The sequence below is a fragment of the Melospiza melodia genome, chromosome 13, assembly GCF_035770615.1.
Source record: "Melospiza melodia melodia isolate bMelMel2 chromosome 13, bMelMel2.pri, whole genome shotgun sequence".
NCBI lineage: Eukaryota > Metazoa > Chordata > Aves > Passeriformes > Passerellidae > Melospiza > Melospiza melodia.
In genome coordinates this window covers 5,424,470-5,449,552 of record NC_086206.1, presented here as the reverse complement: position 1 = coordinate 5,449,552, position 25,083 = coordinate 5,424,470, and the positions used below count along the sequence as shown (strand labels likewise).

At 41.8% G+C, this 25,083-nt stretch overlaps 1 protein-coding gene across 1 annotated transcript in view; it reads right to left on the bottom strand.

Moving 5' to 3' along the window:
• Positions 1 to 25,083, bottom strand: part of LOC134424142 (cadherin-8) — a 162,631-nt gene that overhangs the window by 71,673 nt on the left and 65,875 nt on the right. Inside the window, exon 4 of the mRNA XM_063167664.1 lies at positions 14,767 to 14,886. Within this exon, the coding sequence (XP_063023734.1) occupies positions 14,767 to 14,886 (120 nt within the window). The remainder of the gene's footprint in view (positions 1 to 14,766; positions 14,887 to 25,083) is intronic.

Sequence of the window (25,083 nt, the reverse complement as noted above, 5' to 3'; positions counted from 1 at the left end):
AGTTCTTCTCTTAAGTCTTAAACTGAGTGCCTAAAATTGACCAGGAGAAAACCAAACTCCACTCACTGCTCAAGGGGAGTCACCTGTGGAACAATGATCTCACCAAGCTGCCATCACCTACTTTATGTGGTTAGATGCTTTTAAACCTACAGAAGTTCAATGATCTGCTGTATACCAAAATATAAAATGTGAGTGGGCTGAAGGAAATATCAACGATGGAGAGTTTGGTTAATTCTGGAGCCAGATCCACTGTAAACTCCTAGAGATTTCATGGACATGTAGTAGAAGAAATAACAATTTTTTCTTTCCGCCTATAATGTGCTAATATATTCACAACATGTATTGAAAGTGTAATACTAAATGTTTAAAGGTAAATTTAAATAGTGCTCATTGCAGTTTAGTCAAGTCCACCATGATCATATCATAACAGACTAAAGAAGCCCCACTAAACCTAGGGAATACAATTCAAAATGTGCCATTGAAAAATGGCTTTTTTGTTAAATCAATTTTTTTTAAAAAATTCCATTTAAAAAATAATGTTTTCTTGCAGACACTGACAGTAACTCAACAAATCTTTGGTTTAGTTTTGTTTTCTTTTTTGGGATTGGAATAGCTGTGGAGGCTTCATCCACCTCTTACTCTTTTGTCTGGCACAGGTTCTACTAACCAAGCTTTTTAGAAATGACACTGGCTGAAATGCTGAGATTACCTGTTCATATAGAATGAAGAAACAGTCTTTTTGCATTAATAGAGATGCCTTTTTTTGAATTCTAACATTTACAAATTATAAAGAACATGCTAACATTTATGAAATATCCATTTATCTTTAACAATGTAATACTAAGAACCTGATCAGACCTTCTTTTCATGGCTGGGGACCACACTAAGAGCAAGGGGGTGTAAGGCATTTATAAAAAAGCAATTCACTTCCTCCATAAACCACCAAATATAACATGAGAGCAGGCTTGGAACCTACACTCTTGTAATTTTTTTTTCCATGCAATATTTTTGGTTGTTGCCTCACATATTTTAGAGTTCTGCAGGAAAATGGAACGTCTGCAGCAGCCAAGGCAGAGAAATCTCTTATTCCCAAGGAATTTAGAGCCACAGGGGGCTGGGGGTGGAAGGGACCTCTGGAGATCAGCAGGTCCAGCCCCTCTGCCAAGGAAGGGTCACCTGCAGCAGGTGACACAGCAACATGAGCAGAGACACAGGGAAACTCTCAATTAGTGAGTTTTTATTCCAGCACAGGCAATAAAAAGCCCACAGTGAGAAGGGTTTGGAGCCTCAAGGCCAATGGCCCAGCAGGTGAAAGTGCCTCAGGAGGGAGCCCACATTATTCTGCCACACACTGAAGAAAATGCTTGTGTTAAAATTTCTGAGTGAAAGCAGGGGAGCAACAAACCCCATTTATCAGATTTGATAGGTGCAAAATACAGTCAGTGAAAGAGTAGGGTCATTTCCTCCATGGCAGGCTGGATAAGGGAAGTAAATGATGCTTAATTCTAAAAGCATCTGACAGTTGTGGCTGGTTTGGACTGACTGGGTTACTACTGATGAATAATAATGATGCATTCTGCAAATAAGTCTATTGTTATAAGTGAAATGACTCATAAAAAGCATTCTAATGCAAAGCCAGGCTATCAGAATTTGGTCCACATTCATTTTTTTCACTAATATAGCAGATGCAAATATCAATGAACCATTATTTCAATAGGGCTTGCATTAAGCATACTGTACTCTATCTCCATTATTTTTTTAGGCAGAGTTTCTATGTTTGTTTGGGTTTTGTAACCTAATTTACATAGTTAACTCTAGTCTACAGATGAGTTGTATGAGTTGCCACATTTTGTATTCTGCAGTTTCCACTGAGAAAAGTCAATTATTTCACTAAATTGATGGTTTTTTCCCAGACAGGTATTTTAATTTGTCTCTAGATGTATTGAACAGTTTAGCCCTTGCCTATGGTTTGAAATACATCAGGCAGATTGAATACCTCTAGAAGTGCCAAAATAAAAATTAAAATTTTGACTTTTAAGGCATAAAAAGTTTGTTTGTTTTTTTTCTGTATAAAGGTACTAACACAAGCTGTTGCTTCAACAGTTTTATACATATCCACTGTCACAGACCATAAACCACCTGCCAGAAGCTGAGTCAAAGTCAAGTTTCCATTTCAAACACAATAAAAGGCTAAAAAGTAGTTTACTGTTTAAAAGACTATAAAAAGAACTGCAGGTTTTAAAGAACCAAATCCATCCAAATTACACAGGCTGATTGTTACCACTATATCCAGAATCTACAGAACTGAGGTCAGCAACAGGAATTTATGAACACCAAAAAGCTCCATCCTCATCTATCATGATCAAGACAAATACAGGCTAAGAGAGTTCTGCATGGAGAATCTCAAGGATATTTATTTGTTCTTTTGCTTTATTCTCCAGTCCTCAGGCCAGGCTTGCAGGAAGCACTGAGACCATCTCTTTATTTTTAGAACACAATCCAGGCTCACCAAACACCAACACACACCCAAGCACACAGAACATTAACTCGCTGAGCATTCAACCTGCTCTGCTTCAGTTCAACCCAGAAACAAATGGAGAATAAAATCATAATCACTTTCAGCATGCAGTGATGGATGAGGAGGAGATGTGCCAAACAGGAGCAGTTCAAAAGCAGGAGAATTACCATAAACTAATGTAAGGCAGGTAGATGCCTGCTGAAAGATTGTATTCAGAACAGTTATCAATGGCCCACTGTCAAGTGCAGAGATGGATGGCGTGGTTCATGGGGTTTGTTCTGCTTCTAGAATCATTCAATATTTCCTGAAAGCCAGAAGGCAGGGAGAACTTATCAAGCCTTTCAGATGACACAAAGTTGGGAGCCATTGCAAGTACAGGAAGAAGAGGATTAGTGTTCAAAACAATTTTCACAATTTGGAGAGTCTAAAATAGCAGGATGCAACTCAATTTGGCAAGCAAAAAGCATTTTGTGTGAGGGAAACAATTAACTTGCCAATTACAATAGAGCAGATGACTCACAAGACAGAAGAGAATGTGGAGTCAAAATGAGCTGAATGTGAGACAACAGCAACTTGCTGATAAAAGTGCTCAAGCATTTCCTGGTGTATTGGTTTGTATGTTCTGTGGAAGAAGTGTGGAATAATCATTCCAGTGCACTCACACAGGTAAGGCTGCAGCTGCAACAGTGGGTCCAGTTTTGAAAAATATTGATTTGTATAGTCAGGGAAGTATAAGGAAAGCTTTTACAGCCAAATATGTAAAATTACTGGGAACTATTCTCCTTGTCCAGTGGGGCTAAGAGAAGAAATAATGGACCTTAAATATAACCCCAAAATGGGTTTCAGCTGCACCAAGAAAGGTTGCAATTGAACATTAGGGGAGAGCCCACAGAGGCTGCCTGTAGAATTTGCAGCGTTCCCATTCCTGCAAGTTTTTGAGAATGTATCAGTCAATCATCTGCCAAGAATGGGAAGGGAAAATCTGATCCTTTTTGGGGCCAATGGCACTCACTGCATTCTCACATGAGGTTCCTTCCCTCCATAATGTCCGAGTCAAGGCTTTGTCTCCTTGTACCTTTGAAAAATTCATATATTTTATGATTGGCTTTTAGCAAATATTAAAATGAATATTGTATGTGTTGTGTTAGAAAGAAATGCTGTATTAATTCTCTTAAGTACTGTGTTAAATATAGTTTTAGGTTATAAAAATTGTTAAAATAGAAACTATGCTATGTAGGATACTGTTTTTAAAGAAAGGACTTGCAGCGAGACAGCAGCCACAGGACACCTGAATCTTTCAGAGAAAGAGAATTTATTGCCCCCTTATCAGAAGAAATGAACTTTTTGTTAGGATTCAGAGGAAGAATTTGATGATGACCAGACAGAATCCTGTACTTGAATGGAATTTATGCATCATGTATGAGGTGCATGAATATGTCAGGCTGTTGCTTTTAAGGGTTAATCCTCTGTTAATGTGTGATATTTTCGGGTTCATGCTGCCCAGAAAAGGTACCCGGACGTCCATAACTCTTTGTCTCTATTGTCTCATATTGTTCTAATTCAAATTGTCCAAATTATTATTACTCTAATTGTATTACTATTTTTATAACCATTTTATTACTATTAAACTTTTAAAACTTTAAAAACAAGTGATTGGCGTTTTTCACATAGCCTGAAACAATTCCCACACCTTGCTGCCATGAAAACATTCACAGACATACATGTGGTACAACCACTGAACATGCACCCCCCCAGAATTTCCCTACAGCTCCTCTCCCTCAGGCTGGAAAGATCAGGAAACAGCTTGGAAGGTAAAGAAGTCAAGAAGCAAACTCTTCCTTCCAAGGACGAAACCTCCAAATATTGAAGTGCATTTTTTTTTGGCTGAGTTGCTTTTCCTGAACAGCCATCGGCGTCCCACTGCAAATAAAGCAGCTGCAGAAGGGGATTTACTTTTGCAGTGGTCCTGACTGCACAATTTGCACAATCTGCCTCACAACTTGAGTCAGTTAGAATGCACCACTGGGGACGACATTCAAAAACCCATTGGGAAGAATATCCACGGTGTCACTGAGAAAGTCCAGGGGAAAGGAAGCAAAGTGGCAGAGGCTGCAGCTCATGAAAAGAAAGAAGCAAAAAAAGCAACAGAATGAAGGGCCTGGCTTTCACTTTTGTCTCCTTTTTTTAAGGATCTCTTTATGATAATGCTATAAAACTATACATAATATTAATTGAGCACATGGAACAAAACCAAGCAGGCACTATGCAAAATTGGAACCTGGCCCTGAAAAGCCTTTCTCAAGCATCCCATTCATCTCCCAGGTTTTGTTGAAGACTTCCTGCTATTTCAGCTTGCATACTTTGATACTTTGGAACTTTCCCTACTTCATTTTGCAAGAGCTAAGTAATTGCTTTGATCTTCCTTCCGTGCTAGAATCTTGGTGGACATTCTTATTAAATATAACAGTCATTTAGGACTCAAACTCCTGAAAATCAATCTGGCAATTTCTTCAGAGCCATGAGTGGCATTCTTTGTATTCCCATGAAGCACAGCAACTTCAGTGATGTTATAGCAGTCCATAAAAAAGTTTTACTTGGAGATCTGTGGAAAACCTGTGCCACAATTTTTAAAGAATTAGTAGATCATAACCACCTTTACTCTAAGTTTAAAAAAATGTTGTTTGATCATGTGATACAGGAATACTGATCCACTATTTTTGATTTTATTTACCCTTATCATAACCTCCTTAATAAGAATTATCATCAAATCTTTTAATTTCTTGTTTCTTTTCTAAGCAAGACAGGAAACATATCTGCAATCACTAGCAAGGCTGCTTAACTTTCTATAAAAGTTATTAATTACAGGAGTTGGATGAACTACATTCAGATCTAGATACATTTCAAATCAAAGACATTAGACACAGTAAAAATAATGACTAGAAATAATGACTAAAGAATAAATAGTAGTGACTAAAGAATCAAATGCTACATTACATTTTGTATTTCTGTGCCATTTTTATATTTTCAATAGAGAATATAATAGTGTATGTATTTTATTCAAATGCTTATTTTTAGAAAGTGTATAGGGAAGATGGCACTTTTTAGGTAAACAGAGAGCTCAAGGCTGAATATGCTTTTATTAATTTGGGTTTTTAAATCTAAGATTTATTGTCTTTTCTCTTCTAGCTTATAGTACTACAATCTTTGCAGTTTCTGCCCTTGTTTTCATTCTGAAAGAAACCCTTCAAGTTTTTTATGGCATGTGAAATTACCTGCTTTTCTCTGTGCATTCTGCTAGCAGTGTATCCTAAACTACACTACTGGATAACACCCATTATAATTCTGCCTTTTTAATTCAGGTGAACTTGTCTCTGGGTTTTAGAGAACGGATTCAAAGCTTTCAGCTCTACTCACCAGCTGTTCCCTTTTCCCTGGGACCCTCTCACTGGCATGGTGAAAGGATCACTCTCCCACCAGCTGAGAACAAATTCAGTAAATAAACATTTGCCACTGCATTCACCACCTCGTTTCCTTAGCATTTTATTTGTAGCAATCTAATAGCTGTGATTACACCAGACACTTTACAGAAAGTAGCCTTGGATTCTTTTTCAGGTGCTTTCTAGCTCCAGCTGTGTAGTTCAAATTCCTCTCTCTAATTCAGGCCCTTGAAGCACATTATTTAGATGTGTTGCCCGTTTTCCTACTCAGCATGAGGAACGGTCAAGTTCAAAGTACCTCACAAGCTTTCTGAAATGATAGAGCTATTGCTCTGAAATGCAAGAAATATATGTGGGATCAGCTTTTTTTGTTCCTGCTATTATTTGATAAACTCAAGGAGCAGAAATCGCTTCTTTCCAAATGCCAATCTGCCTTGATCTTAAAGCCACTCAGCTCTACCAGCTGCAGACCAGCAGAACTGTTTTCAAACGTCCCTGCAGTGATTTTACACTTACTTTATTAATCACAAGGACAGCTCTTGGCGCTTGGAAGGGCCCAGTCCTAAATCCCTGATCCATAATAGCTGCACTTTGTACTTGTGGCTAACGAGGGAGAGCTGCAGGACTGACTGAGCTCAGCTCTGGCTGTGCCAGCCCAGCCCTCTCCTAATGGGCTGTCACCAAGACAACTCACAGGGCCACCACACACCTCTCCACAAACACCTTGACACATCTCCTCGGCTTGCACAGACTGTTTAGTACACAAAGACATGCAAAGGCTCCCAGCAGAGTGAGAACAGACTCTGGGTTCCAGCACTGCAATGGCAGCGAGCAGTGGTGTGCTCCTGGAACCCCTGGGAGTGCTGGGGAACCACACTGCTGCCCTGGGAATGGTGCTGGAACCACACTGCTGCCATGGGAATGCAGCTAGAACCACACTGCTGCCCTGGGAATGGTGCTGGAACCACACTGCTGCCCTGGGAATGCAGCTAGAACCACACTGATCCGTGGGAATGCTCCTGGAACCACATTGCTGCCCTGGGAAGGGTGCTGGAACCCCTGGGAGTGCTGGGGAACCACACTGCTGCCACGGGAATGGTGCTGGAACCACACTGCTGCCCTGGGAATGCAGCTAGAACCACACTGCTGCCCTGGGAATGGTGCTGGAATCACACTGATCCCTGGGAATGCAGCTAGAACCACACTGCTGCCCTGGGAACGCAGCTAGAACCCCTGGGAGCGCTGGGGAACCACACTGCTGCCCTGGGAATGCAGCTGGAACCACACTGCTGCCCTGGGAATGCAGCTGGAACCACACTGCTACCCTGGGAATGATCCTGGAACCCCTGGCAGTGCTGGGGAACCACACTGCTGCCCTGGGAATGGTGCTGGAACCACACTGCTGCCCTGGGAATGCAGCTGGAACCACACTGCTGCCCTGGGAATGGTGCTGGAACCCCTGGGAGTGCTGGGGAACCACACTGCTGCCCTGGGAATGCAGCTAGAACCACACTGCTGCCCTGGGAATGGTGCTGGAACCACACTGATCCCTGGGAATGGTGCTGGAACCACACTGCTGCCCTGGGAATGGTGCTGGAACCACACTGATCCCTGGGAATGCAGCTAGAACCACACTGCTGCCCTGGGAATGGTCCTGGAACCACACTGCCATAGTGCCCCTTGTTGACAGAGTGACAAAACTATCCTTTGTCTCCTAAAAAAAGAAAGCCCTGAAGTTTCTCTCCTCAATTAGAAGGAAAAGGCATCTCATAGGCTTGGAGACTTCACCTTTAACTTAAGGATAGCCAATGGGACATGAGCCAAAAAGTCCCACCTGGGCAATTTACTAGAAAAAGGAGAACAAAGAAACCAATGGCTTTTGTGAGTATTTTATCAGGAGCAAGAACCTCTTGCATCTAGATCGATTTTTCTCTGTAAAAAGTTTTGTTATTTTGCCTTTTATTAAAACCTTTTTGTTTCCAACACTACCACAGAAGCCATCCTGCTGATTTTATGCCTCCAAAGGTAGCTGAGATATCTTGGACCTCCAAGAGCCCATGAGACCTGGCTTGAGGAGGCTCCCATTTCACACTGCTGCCCTGGCAGTGCTGCTCTCTGGGCTTCATGGAGCTGGATGTTTCTGCACACACCTGCCTTCTTCTAGGGGAAGATGTCCCTGACATGGCAGGCGTGGAACGACATGAGCTTTAAAGTCTCTTCCAGCCCAAACCACTCTGATTCTGTGATATTACAATTCCATGGGAAGGAGTTTCTACACCCCACTTGCTAAAGCAGAGCACCCACCCATCCCAGTTCATGCCTTTTTTTATTATTTCAGTTAGGAGTTTACTTCACTTGAAATCTGCAGTAACTGGCACAGCCATGGCAGCAGCAGCAGTCAATAAAATGAGCTGGAAAGCAGCAGCGGCTCAATCCACACTCTGACTCATGTCTAACAAGTACTTTCTCTACACTAATCCCATGAGGGTTTAGATCTAAAGTATTTAGAAGCTGAACTATTTAGGAAGGCTCTGTTGAACACAAGTGAGTTCTGTTCCTAGCAGCTCATTACTTTCCCCTTACAGCAGCAGATTCCTTTCTGGACCAAAACTGCTTCCCCATTTCTCTCCAGCTTGAAGTGCTTCCTTCCTTGCCATTGTATCATGAAGAATTACAAAAACAGTCCCCATGTCTCTCTTTTATTAACACCTCTCAAATATTTGTGCAGTGATTTCATATCCTTCTTTAATCACCTCTGATCCATTTTATACAAATTTAGTTCAATCAATCTTTCATTATAAGTAATATTCTCCTGACCTCAGCTACCCTGCTTTCTCAGTATCTCAGCAGGTTCTTTTGGGTTTTTTTTGTTTTATTTTTTATGATGGCAGCTCTTATCAGCTCTACACACAATATTCTGAGAGCACTGGGAATAAACTGGAATTAACAACCAGATAGAAGAAATAGCCTGAACCTCACAACCATATCTGTAACTGAGAAGGTGCTGGTTTATTCCTCTTGGTCCTTTACCTGTTTCCATTCTGCTGGACTCTATTATAAGGTCTAAATGGAGGCAAGACTGCAAATTAAAATAAAAGATTCAAGCCTGGCTGCTGTTGAGTGAAGTTTTCATTCCTCCCAGGCTTATTCATTTATGGTCTGATTTCAGGGATTCAGCACTGTGGACCAGAGAGGGCCACACACTAAATTAAAAACTCTGCTGATAAAGCATGTGCTCTTCCAGCTGAAAGCTAAACCAGGTGTAGGGGGAAACCCCACAATTGGGTAATTGGCATCCACATTCTATGGGGAGAGTCTTCATCTTCCTGGGTCTGACTCTTCCACCCATCTCAGTTTTACCTCCTTGAGCCTTGGCTTTGTACCAGTGCCCATATCCAAGATGGCAGTGCTTAAAATATGTTTTTTTCAGCCAAATTAAGTGTTTGTGCTCCACCAATCCCACGTGCTTTCCAGTGCAGCAGGGCTTTGCTGTAATTTGCCTTCTTTGTGTAACTATATTTCAGGTATGTGTAGGAGTGACATTATTTAAGTTCATGTGAAATGTAAATAAGTCAGACACAGCTGAAAATGTATTTCCTCTGCCATCCCTATATTGTAGAACACAGTGTCACTTCATATTACTTTTCATTATGATAATCTTATTTTAAAGCTGACAGTCATGATTTAATATCCTTGAAAAAGCTTTAAAGTGAGAAGTGCACTCCAGCTACTTTTAGCAGTCTTAAGGAGCCCCCTTTCCGAGCATTTGTATTGTCATAATTCAGATTATGAGAGAATCCATACAGCTCCTGTACCTTTATAAATAAAACACACTAGGCAGGGAGCCTGGCATCACTTACTGAGATGGAACCATAATGATATAAGGAATATATTTCAGCCCACCATGAGTTTTGTTACTAATCTGATGCCATCACATTGCAAGTTTTGGTGCTCACAGAAAAAAAAAAAATCTAAATCTTTATCTTTGTCATGTATTAATTATATCCAATCTCTATCCAACAAACCAGTGGTCACAATAAAATTCACCTACAAAAAGTGAAAAATATTCAGAACAAGCCATCATAAAAACATTTACCCTAAGCCACATTCAGAGCACTCAGTGTAAAATAACTTCCAAATTACCTCCTTTCATGTGCCTATAATTCTTACAGAAGAACTTGCAAACTAGAACTGCAGCAATATATGCATTTTTCATCTCAGGTAATGGAAAATTATTGTTTTATGGGTCACTCACTAGCACTTGTTTCTTTGTGCCCAGCATTATAGAATTGTTTCAGTGAGGAGGAGGCTGAGTAATGTGAGTTCTAGCTGAGAGTGATTCAGACATGGGCACATCCAGGAGCCAAAATGCAGGATGGCAAACACCTGCTTCCCTCACATCAGGTGTGACAATCCGTGCTTAGCACAGAGCCACACCCTGCTCCTCCGCTCTCTCTTTTTGCTCTGGGACATCAGGAGATATCAGGTTGGGATAATTCCCCATGGCTCACTCTCCATGTGCCATTAAAACCAAGCAGGAAGGTCAGACAATTCTTACTCTGAGCCAGGAAAATCAGAAATTACAGACAGCACTGCCCTGGTGTTGGGAGCTGCACAGATCTACATGTACTCTTGGTTTCTAAGAAACATGATAAAAGGGCAGTAATCTGGAAAAACTGTAAACAGATCAGCTCTCAATAGCTATTCTTTTGATAACACTTGATACACTCCTATGAATGACAGAAAATATTTATTTTCTCAAGTGGATCACTCTCACACAGCCCATTTCTTGCAATGCTGATTCAATTTAGGGGAAGACACAATATCTGTGTTCAGAAACAATTCTGCTTCAAATTAACTGAAAAGGCTTTCAACTTATCAGGGCACTAATGAAGTGTAACCACAGAGAAAATGCAGCTGTACACACATCCACATTCCCTCTCACACCTCTAAAAAAATCCCAAACAACCCTCAAACCCTAAAATATGTACCATATTTGGAGGATCATCCTCAGGTTTGATTTGTTTGGGGTGATACATTTATATATAAATGCATATATATACACATCTGGGGTGATACATATATATATACCCACTCTGCTTTAATTTGTACACTGTCACAACAGTATCCAAACACCTTCCCACACCAAAACCTGCCCTGAGGGACCTGAGGACTACAAGATAATGTTTTCCTCAAGATAGTGTGTTTTCCTGGCTTAGCTACTGAGAGTTGTGATGGTTCACATTGCAAACTTTGGACAAACAGAAAGAAGCATCTGCACACTTCATATTTGCTTTGGAAATTTTGGTTCAGAACAGTCTTTTTCACCCTGTAGATGTGGCTGCAGTTTCTACATAACTACCTTGATTAATGATTAAACTTTCATGTAGATTTTAGAATTTATATACCCAAAACAAACCAAAGTGTGCTGTTTGGTGAGAGCAGGATGGTGATTCCACCACAGATGAAGGGCAAAGGAACAGGGAACAGCCTCAGCACAGAAACTCAGCCAGTTGCAGTGAATTAAAGAACATAATTGAGATCCTCCATGGATCTAGAAAAATGGGGGATCTCAAACCATTTATTCACTCAGAAGCAGCTCCATGAGATGGAGACACTTAGGGGCCGTGGCCGCAGTTGAATTCTGTGTCAATGAGTCCCCCTTAGACACCAACATGTCATTTTCATGGTAACTGAGCTGCTCTGCAAAGGAATATTTGTAGCTGGAAATGAAGGGAAGAGGGGGGAATTAATGCCAGTGAAACAGGAGGAAAACCCTGATTTTCAGGTTAACCAAAGGCTTTGGAGCTCTCTCCGGCTTTCATGGTAACAGGAATCACTTTCTTAGGTGAGGATTACTTACGTCTTTGGATTGAGCAATAGGGATTAATGCAATACAAATAAGAAAACTAAGGAAAATGAAGTATTTTTTCACATTTGGAATATTTCTTTCAGGCCATTTTTCTGTGAAAGAAAATCTTCTGTGTAGGTGGAGAATGCACTTTTCAGCTCCTTTAGGAAAGCTGACGTGTTCCCATGCTAAGGCACTAACTTTCCCAAGTAGAAACTGAGAAAAACCTTACATTCAATTCCCCTCTAATTAAGACATCTCACACAAGTCATTACTGCATGCAATAATTTGTAATATTTAAGAAACCCAACAGTATATTTAGATATTTGAGGGTCAGAGGTCTGTTCAGAGTTACATTTCCATTTGATTGTGACAAATGAACCACAGGAACTGAGGGCCTTCACTAATAAACACTTTCTTAACACACTTATTTTTGGAACAAGCTGCTCTTTTTCCATTGTACTGTGCTAGAATATTTCTCTGTAAAATTCTATTTTACATGCAGTGTAAAAATAAAAGGGTGAATCACATTCCAGAGATCCCTTTCACATTTAGGATAGCTGTCCTTCAACCAGGAAAACCTGCTTTGGACTAATCCATTAATATTTATTGATGCACACTATTTCCATAAAGTCCCATAAAGTTAGGGCATTTCTAGGAATGGGAAATAATTTTTCCATGCAATTTCATCAGAAATATTTCAAGAAATTCCAGCTTTTAAAGATTACAGGAGCACTGTGTTTAATTTTGATGAGAAAACTTAATTCACCTAATCTATCAAAATCATCCTTTAATAATTCCTCTGAGCCTTTATTTTGTAGTTTTGTTACTCTGCAAAAGGACAAGAATTGGTACTCCTGTTTTACTGCTTTACAGCTGTATAAATTCAGGTGGATATGTTTTTAAAAGAGTTTTATTTTTCTTCTCCTTAGGAGATCACAGCTGCTTCGCTCACTATGATTAAAAAGGATTTCTAGTAACAGATGACAGAATATTAGAAATATGATCAAATCACCTTAAAACTTGCTTTTTAGACATAACTAAATTAATTTGCTGTTTGGACAACCTATGCACAGAAAACAAGAGGGAATGGATTTATTGGCACTTCTTTCAGATGACTTTCAAGACTACAAAACCACAGAGAAATAAAGTCACTCTAAATGCATGCTAATAAAACTTCACACCAACACTCATGATTGATGCTCTTTCTCTCCCCAAATTGATCCAACAAATCAAGAAAGAAAAAGAATTTTCAATGAAAGCATAAAATATATTCACTGAAATTCCCAAGCTCAACTGCATGCTGTAGACTCATGTTGAACATCACATTATGCTCCTCAAACCCCTCAGGCCAAGCCCTGCATTCCCTGAGCAGTTTTGTCACACAGTTCCGCCTCTGCCTTCAGTGCTGCAGCGACCTCTGTGACATTGCCATCACCATCCCCATCACCATTAATCCCTGGTTTCCTTGTGCTTTTCCCTGAGATCAGACTGGGGAACACAAGTGAAACCTGAGTTACACCTGGGTGAGGAGATTCACAGAATGACCAGGTTGGAAGAGACCTTCAAGATCATGGAGTCCAGCCCAGCCCCAACACCTCACCACACCCTGGCACCCAGTGCCACATCCAGGCTTTGTTAAACACACCCAGGGATGGGAACTCCACCACCTCCCTGGGCAGCCATTCCAGAGGTTTATCACTCTCTCCATGAAAAACTTTTTCCCAATATCCAGCCTGTATTTCCCTTGGTGCAGCTCGAGGCTGTGTGCTCTGGTTCTGTCAGTGCTGCTGGAGAAAGAGCCCAGCCCCAGCTGAGCACAGGCACCTTTCAGGAGCTGTGCAGAGTGATGGGGGCAGCCCTGAGTCTCCTTTTCTCCAGGCTGAGCACCCCCAGCTCCCTCAGGGGTTCCTCACAGGGTTTGTGTTCCCAGCCCCTCTCCATCCTCGTTGCCCCCTCTGGACATGTTCAAACACCCCAAGGTCCTTCCCAGACTGAGGGCCCAGGCTGGACACAGCACTCGAGGTGTGGCCTCACCAGTGCCAAGAACAGAAGCAGAATGACCTCCCTGCTCCTGCTGCCCACACCATTCCCGATCAGGAGGCAGGGGATGGTTCCCTCTGCAAATACAACCAGAGAATTACTCCAGGCTGGAAAAAGCCTCTGCAGCATCGATCCCAAGCATTCCCCAGCAGTGCCAAGTGTGGAAATCCACAAAATCAGAAGGTTTTGGGAAAGCTGCAAAAGGCAGGCCTCAGAGACAAAAGAACTGTGAGCAGAGATAAGCAGTAGCCATGAGATTGGTCAGCAGAAAAATAATTTTAAAATGTAGAAAAGCAAGGACAAATAGAACAATGGTCGGTGAATTAATGCTTGTCTAGAATAACTCCCTAAGCTACAGAAAAGTTTATCTAGTGAGATTAGGAAGCTTGAACCTTAATAATGGAGCTCTGTGTGCTGTGTTTTAAGGCTTACAAGCAGGTATTATATTTGAAATAAGCAAGCATTGTTTAACCAAAGGGATGTGTGCTTATAGTGGAACTACTGTCAGTGTGCTTTTGCTTTGTGTGATTGGGCAAAAAACTTATAAAGTGAGTTGTAACATTAAGTTCTTGGTCTGCTGCCTGGGATGTGAGCTGCTGGCATCTTCCCATTGTCATAACCATGTAATGAGAGTGGTGCTGGAAAATCAAACAGCTCAAGGCACGTCCCACAGCAGCCCTGTCCTGTTTGTGATTTATACACAGACCCCAGCCGGTGATACCAAGCTCACCTTGTCCATGGCCCCAGGTGCCAAACCCACACAGCTTTAAACCCCTCCAGGATGGGCACTCCCCACCCTGCCTGGGCAGCTGTGCCAGCACTGCACAACCCTTCCCATGAAGAAATGTTCCCCAATTCCCAACCTAAGCCTCCCCTGGAGCAGGCTGGGGTGGTTTGCTGAGCCAGGAGTCACCTACCTGTATGGGGCTCAATAGAAAAGTAAGGCTGTCCTTCCAGAATGCTATAAACCAGCTTGGCACTGTTTCCATACACTGGATCATCTGCATCTGTAGCTGTTACTTTAGTAACAAAGGTGCCTAAATAGAAAGAATACACACAATTAATGTTTACACTCACTAGAAATTTGCATATCTTATTCAAAAACTCATTTGAAACAAAAATTCATTTCCTTGGGAGCTGTGTAACAATAATAAAAGAAGGAAAAAAATATCAGTAACAAGTTAAAATATTGCTTGTGGAACAGAAACAAAACATTTTCCTTCAAGCTGATGTGTGCCAGCAGCCTGAATTTCTGGGTAGAATAAAAGCCCTTTTAGTATCTGTATTATTTAAAGTTTCTTTGTAGAATGCATTTAAAGCTACCCAATAGATCTGTGTAGACTTCAAGCATTTGCAAAGGAATCATATCAAAGAGATACAAAACACAAGGTTAATAATACAGTATAATATAATACAGCATAATATGTTGCATTTAAGACTTGCAAATTCACATTCAAAAGAACTTTGCCAAGTTACAGAGACCAGATAGAAAAACAATAATAAAAAGGGTTCTCTTTTCTTCCCTTGGCTTGCAGCCATGATAATGATTGGATGTGGCCACAGTGACAGAGTTGGGACAACAATGATTGTCTCTGAAATGAGTCTCTGCCACTCAGGGGGCCATTGTTCAGCCAGAGTTATAAATTCCATACTCTGACAAAAATAAATAGAGGAAAAAAAAAAAGGAAATTACCCTTTTTATTTCTTAGACAACATAGCACTTGCCATTTCTGTAAGAAGCAAAATGGAATGAAATTTGGTTGGTTGCATTAAGGTTGCTGCAGAGAGGGTTTTTTTGGCTGACATTAAAGTATGATGGCGTTAATTAGGCTGACAATAAAGACAATATCTACAGAGGGAGAGCAAGCAAGAGAAGGAGAAAGGTTAAGGGCTGAATTATGTTCAGAAAGGAGAATAATTACAGCATCCACCAAAAAAAATCACCCCTTTCTGGATATGCTAATAAAAATAGCCTCCTGTTCCTTCTGTGTGTGTGCCGTGAATCCTGATCCCATGGCCCTCCAGGACAGCAGAGCAGAGGGAAGGAGAAGGAGATCCTTTTGGCACAGCCTTGCTCCTTGCCCTGAGCTCCCTTTTCCTCTCCCTGCATGGCAGCTCTGTGGGTTACAGCACATGTAAATTATTTAGAGAAATGTTTGCATATCCAGATACAATTAGCATATGTCCCAAGAGCTGCCATTCCGCCCTTTCCCGACTGGGCAGGCTGTGGGGCTGGTTTGGGAGGGCAGGATTTGGGAGGATGGAGAGCAGCTCTCCTAGAGAGCACAGCTTCTGCAGGGACTGCAGCTGTGGCAGGTTGGCCACGTGGAACTAATGGGATAATTCTCAGTGAAGGGAATGTGGGTGGCAGAAATACATCTCACTAGAGAAAAAAATGGCTTTGGCTGCTATTGGTCATTTATTTTTTTGTGTAAATTTATCCATTCTTACAGGGGAGAACATCAGCAAAGGGAGGCAGAGGATAAGTGTTCCCCCAGCATCTCTCCTGGGCTCAGCAGGGGCCAGAGGAGTCCTGCACATCCCATGGAAAAGGAATATTATGTCACATCTCTCTTTCACACACGCTTGCTGAACCTGTTTTATAAATATGCAAACTGTTCCTGTTTGAAGCTAAACTGTATTTGATGCTGAAAGGTGATCTTACACCTAACCTTTAACAGAATAGTTTTTAACCTGTCATGGGGCCTGAGAAATTGAGTTTCTCCTCAGCTTGGTGGTTAGCTTGTGAGGAATTAACATCAGAAATTTATTGTCTGCCCAGTGACAGCAACCAGACAGCAACAGACAACTCCTGACAGCTGTGAGTGGAAATGATAAAGGGGACAGGTGACACTTGTGGTGCCCAGCCCTGTGGCAAGTCCAGCAGCCTCAGCCTACAGGAGATACCCTCAATGTCCTCCTTCAATGGAGAGAGGAAAGGGAAGCAGCCCTGGGCACACTGAGAGATCATGGCACAGGCTGCAGGAAACAGGGAAAACAACAATGAGGGAGTTGGCAGGAAGAGAGGGGCAAAAGGCCCCGTGGTGGCTTGGCCACAGGAGTTACAAGTCTTGAGGAGCTGTAGCTGATGGGGTCATCGCACAAGTTTGATGCCTTGAGAGGCTGACCTAGAGCAGAGGCTGGGCAGAGTTAAAGAATAAAGCAGGGATTTACTAAAAGGCCTCGATGGATGCACCTTGGGCAGCACAAGAGCCCAGCCAGGGCTGCACCCAAGATGAACCAAAATGGTCCCAAAATGCACGGCCGGGCACGGGGTCTGTCACTGTGATCAGTTCTGCTCCATTTGCACCTTGCAGTTCATTGTCCCATTCCAGCTTTAGCCCTGCAGTCCCACCCTGCTTGTTTTTCTCTCTCCAGCCCACGGTGTTTGTGCTCCTGGGCTGAGATTTGGGTCATTTGTCCTTGGTCCCCAGCTGAAGCAGGAATTGTTTTGTCTCCCTGCTCTATGCACAGAGCTCACCATCCCTGAATATGAAGCCCAGACCCACACACTAAAGCAGCACAGAATCTGACAAAATAGAAAAGCCAAACCTGAGGCATCATCTCCCCCCTGAAATTCTGTTGGTTCACTTTTTGTACTCACACCCATTAGCAGGGCTCTTTCTGCTGTTCCCACACACAGCCATCCCTCAGCCCAGCTGATATCCCTGGACTCTCTGGAGCTGAGCCCCACAGACCCAGCCCATCCCAGCCCATCCCAGCACATCCCAGCCCATCCCAGCCCATCCCAGCACATCCCAGCACATCTCAGCACATCCCAGCACATCCCAGCACATCCCAGCCCATCCCAGCACATCCCAGCACATCTCAGCACATCCCAGCACCATCCCAGCACATCCCAGCCCATCCCAGCCCATCCCAGCACATCCCAGCACATCTCAGCACATCCCAGCACCATCCCAGCACATCCCAGCCCATCCCAGCACATCCCAGCCCATCCCAGCCCATCCCAGCACATCCCCAGGCTCTCAGCAGCCCAGGGCTGCTGTCCCAGGGTGACACCAGCCATGAATGCAGGCTCAGAGCTTCCTCCAGCTGGATCCAGGCTGATGTAGCAGTGATGTGCTCATTTCTGTGCCTGCTATCTTAGAACTGGTGGTTTGTAATCTCCTAAGACAGAAGAGGTTTGTGCAGAACATCATACAATGGGACAGGGCTGGGGAAAGATAAGGCTCATCACAAAGTGAAAATTTTAGTTGGAGTATTTTATCAGGACTGTTTCATTTTGTTTCCATTATATATTTTATATACAAAGGAAAATAAAGAAATAAAACTGTTGACTTCTTGGAGATTGTGTTTGATTTTCCTAGCTGGCTCTCATTTCAAAGGCCTTCAGAAATAATTACATTGCTTGTTTAGAAAGATTCAATATATAATTTCTATTCTTATCTTACTTCACTTGAGAATTCCTGAAGACTTTCTATAGATATTTATTTCAAGATTCCCAGACTTGAATGGATGTGCTGATTCTTTGATAAGCACCAAGTGCTCATTAGATACTAAAGTTGAATACACCCTAATAAAAAGAGTTAATCAGTGTCTAACATTGCTTCAAATCCTGATGCTAAGCTACCATTCTTGTGATATAAAATAATTCAATCACTTATTGAGATCCCAAGTTCAACTGAAGTTTATAAATGTATTAAAAACACATGGGTTATATGTGTGTCAGTATTTCCAGTTACAGTACACATAAGGCAGGGGGAAAGGCATAATCTTCTTTTTCTTTCCCTTACAGGTTACTTGAAGTGTGATTATAATCTCACCTAACAAAATTAATGAAAGGAATGTACAACTGAAATATTCTCCTGCCTCCTTAAAACCCATTTCTTCCCCAGCCAGTTTGTGCCACTCAGCACTTCATTCCCACCCATCACACTCTTCTGAGGCCTGTCAGATCCAGCCATTTGCTCCCAACCATCTTACTGATGAAAATTGTTTAGGGAAGATGTGAGTGATCATGCAACAGAAATTAAAGAAATTGCTTCCACTGTGAAATTAGCTAAGCTTCGGCATAGTTTAAATTTTATCACCTTTAATTTGATTTTTTTTTTTTTTTTTTTTTTTTTTTTTTTTTGCTTTATGCCTTGAGTCAAATTTTCTGCAGGTGTGAAACACACCACATCATGTTGCTCACACTGGCAATAATCAGTATACTTAGGAGCAAACCCCGTGGCCTCTGCAGCTGCAGGTGATGTTGCTAAGTCAGTGCTGCCCTGGTTCCCCTGCAATGCGCTCAGAGTTCACCAATCCCACACCCACAGGTGACAGAACCTGGGCAAAAATAAGGTTTGGAGAGCTGAGAGATTCCTGATGGTGAAAAGCAATGCAGAAAAACAGGAACTCACAGTCACCATTAGTGTTCTTTAGCCAACATCCACACCAGAACTCTCCAAGCTTTGGATTGCCAATATTTAAGCAGGATTTTACTCCATGACTGACACTGGAGTTATAAACTACACGCACATAAATATTTCTTACAAGAATAATGCACCTAAAGTTTTAAAGATAAAAATTTTGCATTGAAAAAGCTGTAAGAACGCAGGGAAGGGCATTTATTAAGTAAAGGCTCTTGGAAAAACAACATTCTGGGTTCTGCTCAGCAAATAAACTGCTAAGGTTTCTGTTTGTGTTTAATTTTGACTGCATTTGGCTTGTGTTTGTTGCTTTGTCAATGCTACAACAAACTCATTTAGCCAGAGACTATAAATTTGAAATGGTGCCATTTTTATAAGAAAGCCACTATTGTAGTCCAAGTCACTGTTGTCCTAATTACAATAATATTGCAGTTTTATATAATCTGGCCCAACAACATCATCACTGTTTCTTTTTTGCTTTATGTACCTAATGTTGCCTTATGTAAACCAAATTCTTTTTTTCTTGAGAGATGAGGCAAATTTTCAGATGTTCTGTTAAAAAACTCTGCGTGTTTTTTCCTCAGGTACACTTTTGCAATGCTAATGACTCTTAAATATGGATTTACCCACCATAAATAGAGACTGCACAGAGATTCAACAGATGTTAATTAATGAACACTTCTAACGTGCTTTAACCATTAGCCATTGCTGATTGTTTTACTCTGTCTTTACAACAGGCCAGCAATCAGAGACACAATTAACAACAGGATTATTTTTACATGGCTAGGTGAGAAAGCCTGTGTTTGCTGGCAAACTAAGATTAAAAACCATCATAAAAAATAAGACGTGTGTGCTCAGCTAGGGCTTTTCTGTTGTTTTGGCTGTGGTTTTATGTGCAAGTCAGGGTACAGATTCTGCACATTAGTCAGAAAGAAAAATGCATATGCAGCCACAGGGAGTAGGAAAGCAAGTTCTTTGGGTGTGGCAGTGAAATCTGCCTACTGGGAGAAAAAAAAATTTCCAAAAAATCAAATTTGAATGTTCTAGAGGAGGTAATGCATAGTTGGTGCCAAGAATTTACATTAATCCATATTCAGTGAACAACCATTTCGTTGAAAGATTGTAATGGCTGGTAAAAATAAATAACGTGACCATAATGAAACCTGGTGGGACCATGTTGTCTCATCTTCCCAGGGACTTCTGGGGATTTTTTAACTTTTTTTTTAATTTTCCTTTCCTGATGCCCTTTTTGGTCTCACTCTTTCTCTCCTAATCTTCCCAGATCTTGACAGGGTGAATTCTCCATTTCACTCTCAAGATCTGATTTCCAGCCTGATGAGGTATTGGAGAGGATTTGCATGACAAAGCCTCACCATTATTTGCCAACTCTTTTGTTTCCCTAAGAGCATCCTCTGCTTCAATCCTGCAGCTGGCTTTGGAGTTGGGCTGATGGAAGCCCCGCAGCCAGGGGTGGTCACACAAAGCTTTGTTTGTAGCCAGCAGGTCAGATAAGCATTCTTTCCAAAATGAAGCCTTTTCTTCACTGTCCTTCTTTACTATAATCTCACAGGTAGCATGACAGTTGTTGTCATGGTAACAATTTTTTATTGAATAAAACTGCAATAATCTCATAAAAACCTGCATAACTTCTTGACATGTAAATTATGACTGCCTCGAAGCTGAAGGAACTTATTCTTATTTGTTTTCCATTGTTTCTTATTTTTTAAATGCAAAAACATAGTTTCAAGCCTTATCATCCTGCTTTATTGCATGAGACCATTTCTAAACACAAAACCTATGAATTAGAGGTTTCACTAACCAAATAAAGAAAATGTATATGAAATAGGAATCTGCTTAAAGCTCTACAGAACTTGTTAACATATGCAAATTACCCACATAAAATATCATTGCATATCTTGGTGTTCATGCAGATACATAAACACACACACACACAAATTGTGGGAATGTTGCACGAGTGGTTAAGGGTTCTTGTGCAGATCATATGCTATTATTTCAGCCCTACCTTCTGCATAAAATTATATAATTTTATCATTATTATTGACAGCTAGTTCATTGCCAAAGCTCCAGGAGTCCAATATGTGGATCAGATCCCATGGGGCAGGAAGGTTCTCTCCCAAAGACCCCAAGAGCCAGGAAACACAACCACAAACAGAAGAGAGACAAGGAGCTTGTTGGACTCAATGATTCTTGAGGTTCCTTCCCAACCCAGGAATTCCATGATTTCATGATTCTATCAGGAGAGGATGTAAATCCCCTTGGAAGCAATGCTGCCAGCACATGGTGCTGCTGCTGCCCTAACCACAGAGCCTCAGAAACACAAAAATGTCAAGGACTGCTTTGGGGACAGATGACAGAGGCTTGGGGGAGTGTTTCACATCTTCCCACACTTATAGGAAATTATGAAAAAAAAAAATCTGCTTTTTAAGTGTCCTTATTTAATGAATGAGGCAATAGATGACACCCTAAGCAGAGGTAAAAGATACAGATACAGGTCAGAACACTCCACTGAGGGAAAAATGGGCAACCTGTGCTTGCCATGCTGGAGAAACAGGAAGGCCAGCATGCATCCTGCTGTTTCCATGGCAGAATCCAATATGCAATCATTTCTAGAGGCAGAAATGAGAAAGAAAATTTGTGTATGGTACAGGTGTAATGCTGGTATGTTGGTGATGAGAACCACATAAATACACAGATACAAGACTATTCTTTATCTTCTGCAAAGAGAAAAGCAACAACAAAAGCTTCCTTACAATGAGAAATTGCACAAGGAGGAATAACTTCCCAAGGGAAATAACAGAATCCTCCTCAGTGAAGAGTTCACTCTCTTGCACAGGATGCTGGAATAATGTATTCTAAGGGAAAACCCTAGAAAGACAGGAAGATTAACTAATAGGGTAATTTGTCTTTCCCAGCTGTAATTTATTTGACTCTAAGTAGTGAAATAGTGTGATGCTGTCATGATCTTGTTTATGATGATTAAGGTAAGGAAGAAGGAAAAGAGGGTTGTTCACACAACTCAGTTTTAGGCTCGACTGGCTAAATTAGACTCGTTGCTGCACCAGCTGCCTGCTCTACCTGAGGGAGGAAGACAGAATCATCTTCTCCTGGAATCCTACTTTTTTGGCTGACCACAGAGGAACAGAAATGAAATTGGCCAGCTAATGTGAATGACTAAACTGCAGCCCTGTGACTCCCCTCTTTTGTGGCTGTACCCAAAAAAAGTCTCAGTCTCTAATTCCAGCCCTCCAGGAATGGCAGGCATGAGGAGCTGACACTCCACCAAACAGGACAAGGAGAACCCTGCAAGAATTTCTGGTTTGTTTACATCAAATTCCATCATAGAATCCCAGAATCATAGAACCATTAAGGTTGGGAAATCCCTGCCAGCCCATGGAGTCCCAGCTGTGCCCGATGCCCACCTTGTCCCCAGCCCAGAGCCCTGAGTGCCACCTCCAGCCCTTCCCGGGACACCTGCAGGGATGGGCACTGCAAAGCTCCCTGGGCAGCCCCTGCCAAGGCCTGAGCAGCCTTTCCATGGGCAAATTCCTGCTGGTGCCCACCCTGAGCCTCCCCTAGAGCACTTTAAGGCCATTTTCTCTTGTGCATATCTCTGTCTAAACATCTGTGTACACTTATATACTCATATAGATGCCTGTCAACACTTTCTGAAATAAACTGCTACTGATACAGTTCATATTTTGGTTTTGATATTGAACTTGAGTGACAAAACATTAGTTGCTTATTTTGCCACTTTGTTTTATATAAGTAGTTGACTGCAATCTCACTGAAATGCACAGAAAGAAATTTTCAGGACTTTACAGACCAATAGGAAATGGCAGATGCTGCGCTAAAGAAATGGTAATCTAAACCAAAGAATAATCTAAACTAAAGCTTTTAGCACCCAAAAATGTGGCTCAGTGAAAGAAACTAGAAGAATCTAGCAGCTTGGTCTGTAATAAATTATGTAGTATGTAGCACCATGCAGGAAAATGCAAGAAGCTGTTTCTTGGTTCCGACAGAAAAATAATCCTTTCGTACCTTTGAAACACTAAATGATGTTTATCTCCATAAGCAGAAGAGGTATCCAGGCTGCTTCTCCCAAATGTTACACATTTCTCAATGCTGGAGCAGATCCTTAAGGAGGCTAATGAAACCCTGAAAGAATGTTAATGCCATGCAGTACATGCTTGAGTCAAAACCTCTGCACAAATGCATGACCCACCTCATGTAGCACAACAACGTTTGTGCAGATTGCTCATGTGCCGTTTTAAGGGCTTCTTATCATGTGAGGGAAATGGGAAAAACATATTGTATGCAAATGTGTGCCTGCAGAAGTGTGAGAGGAGCTGGCAGTGCCTGGAGAAGGAGGCAGTGTGAGCAGGCAGGAGCGGAGCGGGCTGGCAGCCCCGCTCCTCACAGCTGGATAATGAGGCTGGGGGAAGCGTGCCTGGCAAACCTAATCAACTGCATATTTCACCACTTCTTGTCTGCATAAACTAATTGTTCTGGAACTCTGATGCTGCCTCTTTAATGTAATATTTTGGAATCAGAGATAGTTTACAACGGAAATACATATTCGGATTTGGGGTTGTAGATTCCTCCCTGGCAATTATGCTGGCTGATGTTACCTGGGTTTACCTGTGTGGATCTAACAAGAAGGGACCTTCTTCTTTTTCAGCTTTAAGGCTGGCAGTTCTTTCTTGCTACAACTTATGAGATGGTGCCATTAGAGAGCCTGCAGGTATTCCTTTGCAAATTCCCCTGGGTGGCTGTTTGTTAGGATTAGTACACGGTTTGAAACATCACAAGCAACAGCAGAAGGGTAAAACATATTTTATGTTTGGCTTAAAGAATTATGTTTTCCTTTCATGCTATTTTTTTTTTATTCTCCCTTTAGATATCACCCTCGCTATAGAATATTAATTGATATTTGTGAGAGAAGTGGGAAATAGCTCCTCTTCTGTTCAGGACTTTTTGAAAGACTGCTTGTCTCTAATCAATTGACTATTTCATCAGCATTCATTCTGCAAGGTCCCCAGGCAAAGGCAGTAAAATTGGATGATCACTGTACACTGTATTACCAAGCAGAAAAAAAAAGGTACTGTAAGTCTTGTTGATTCAAATGGAAGTTTCAGGTTATGCTCAGGTGTATTGTAAAAAAAAAATAGAAATAAATAATAAAGCAGCCTAGGCTGTTTACTGCAGAAATCCTTTCATTTATGACTTTGTGTGGTGAGAACAGAAAGTGGCTGATACCATCTCTCGGCTTTGATGCTCTGCTGGCTTTGTTTGGGAGAGTGAAGCCTGGAGCGCCAGCAGCTGTAACCCAGGGAGCAAAAGCAGGCTCTGAAATATTGTCCCCCCCAGGCCACTGCAGGGCCCCTCTGGGCCCCGGGGAGGGGCACAGCTCCCTCAGCTGCCCCAAAGCTCCAGGCTGCTCCAGGGGAAGCCCTGCTGACAGCAGCTCCACAGGCAGCGTGAGCTGTTCCCACTGAAACACAGGAGCTGCAGATTCAGCACTTAACCAAAGACAGAGGTGTCATCAGGGCAGGGTGGGAATGACCAGTGCCAGAGAAAACAATAAAGGATTATGAATTGCTTCTCATTTTGCCAAATTTCAAGTGTGTCCATCAGAGAGATGTCTGACACAGGCCACTTAATGAAGAATTTCAGGAGTATTGGTCCCTGATGTTCCAAAGCCAAGTCTTCTTGCTGGCAGAGGAATAGAAATCACAGTAATCAAAGTTTCTGTGAAAATATTATCACACTGAACTTAATTTTCTCACCTAGATCTTTCTACCGTTTTTGGTGAGACCTTGTCTTTATTTTCAGTGA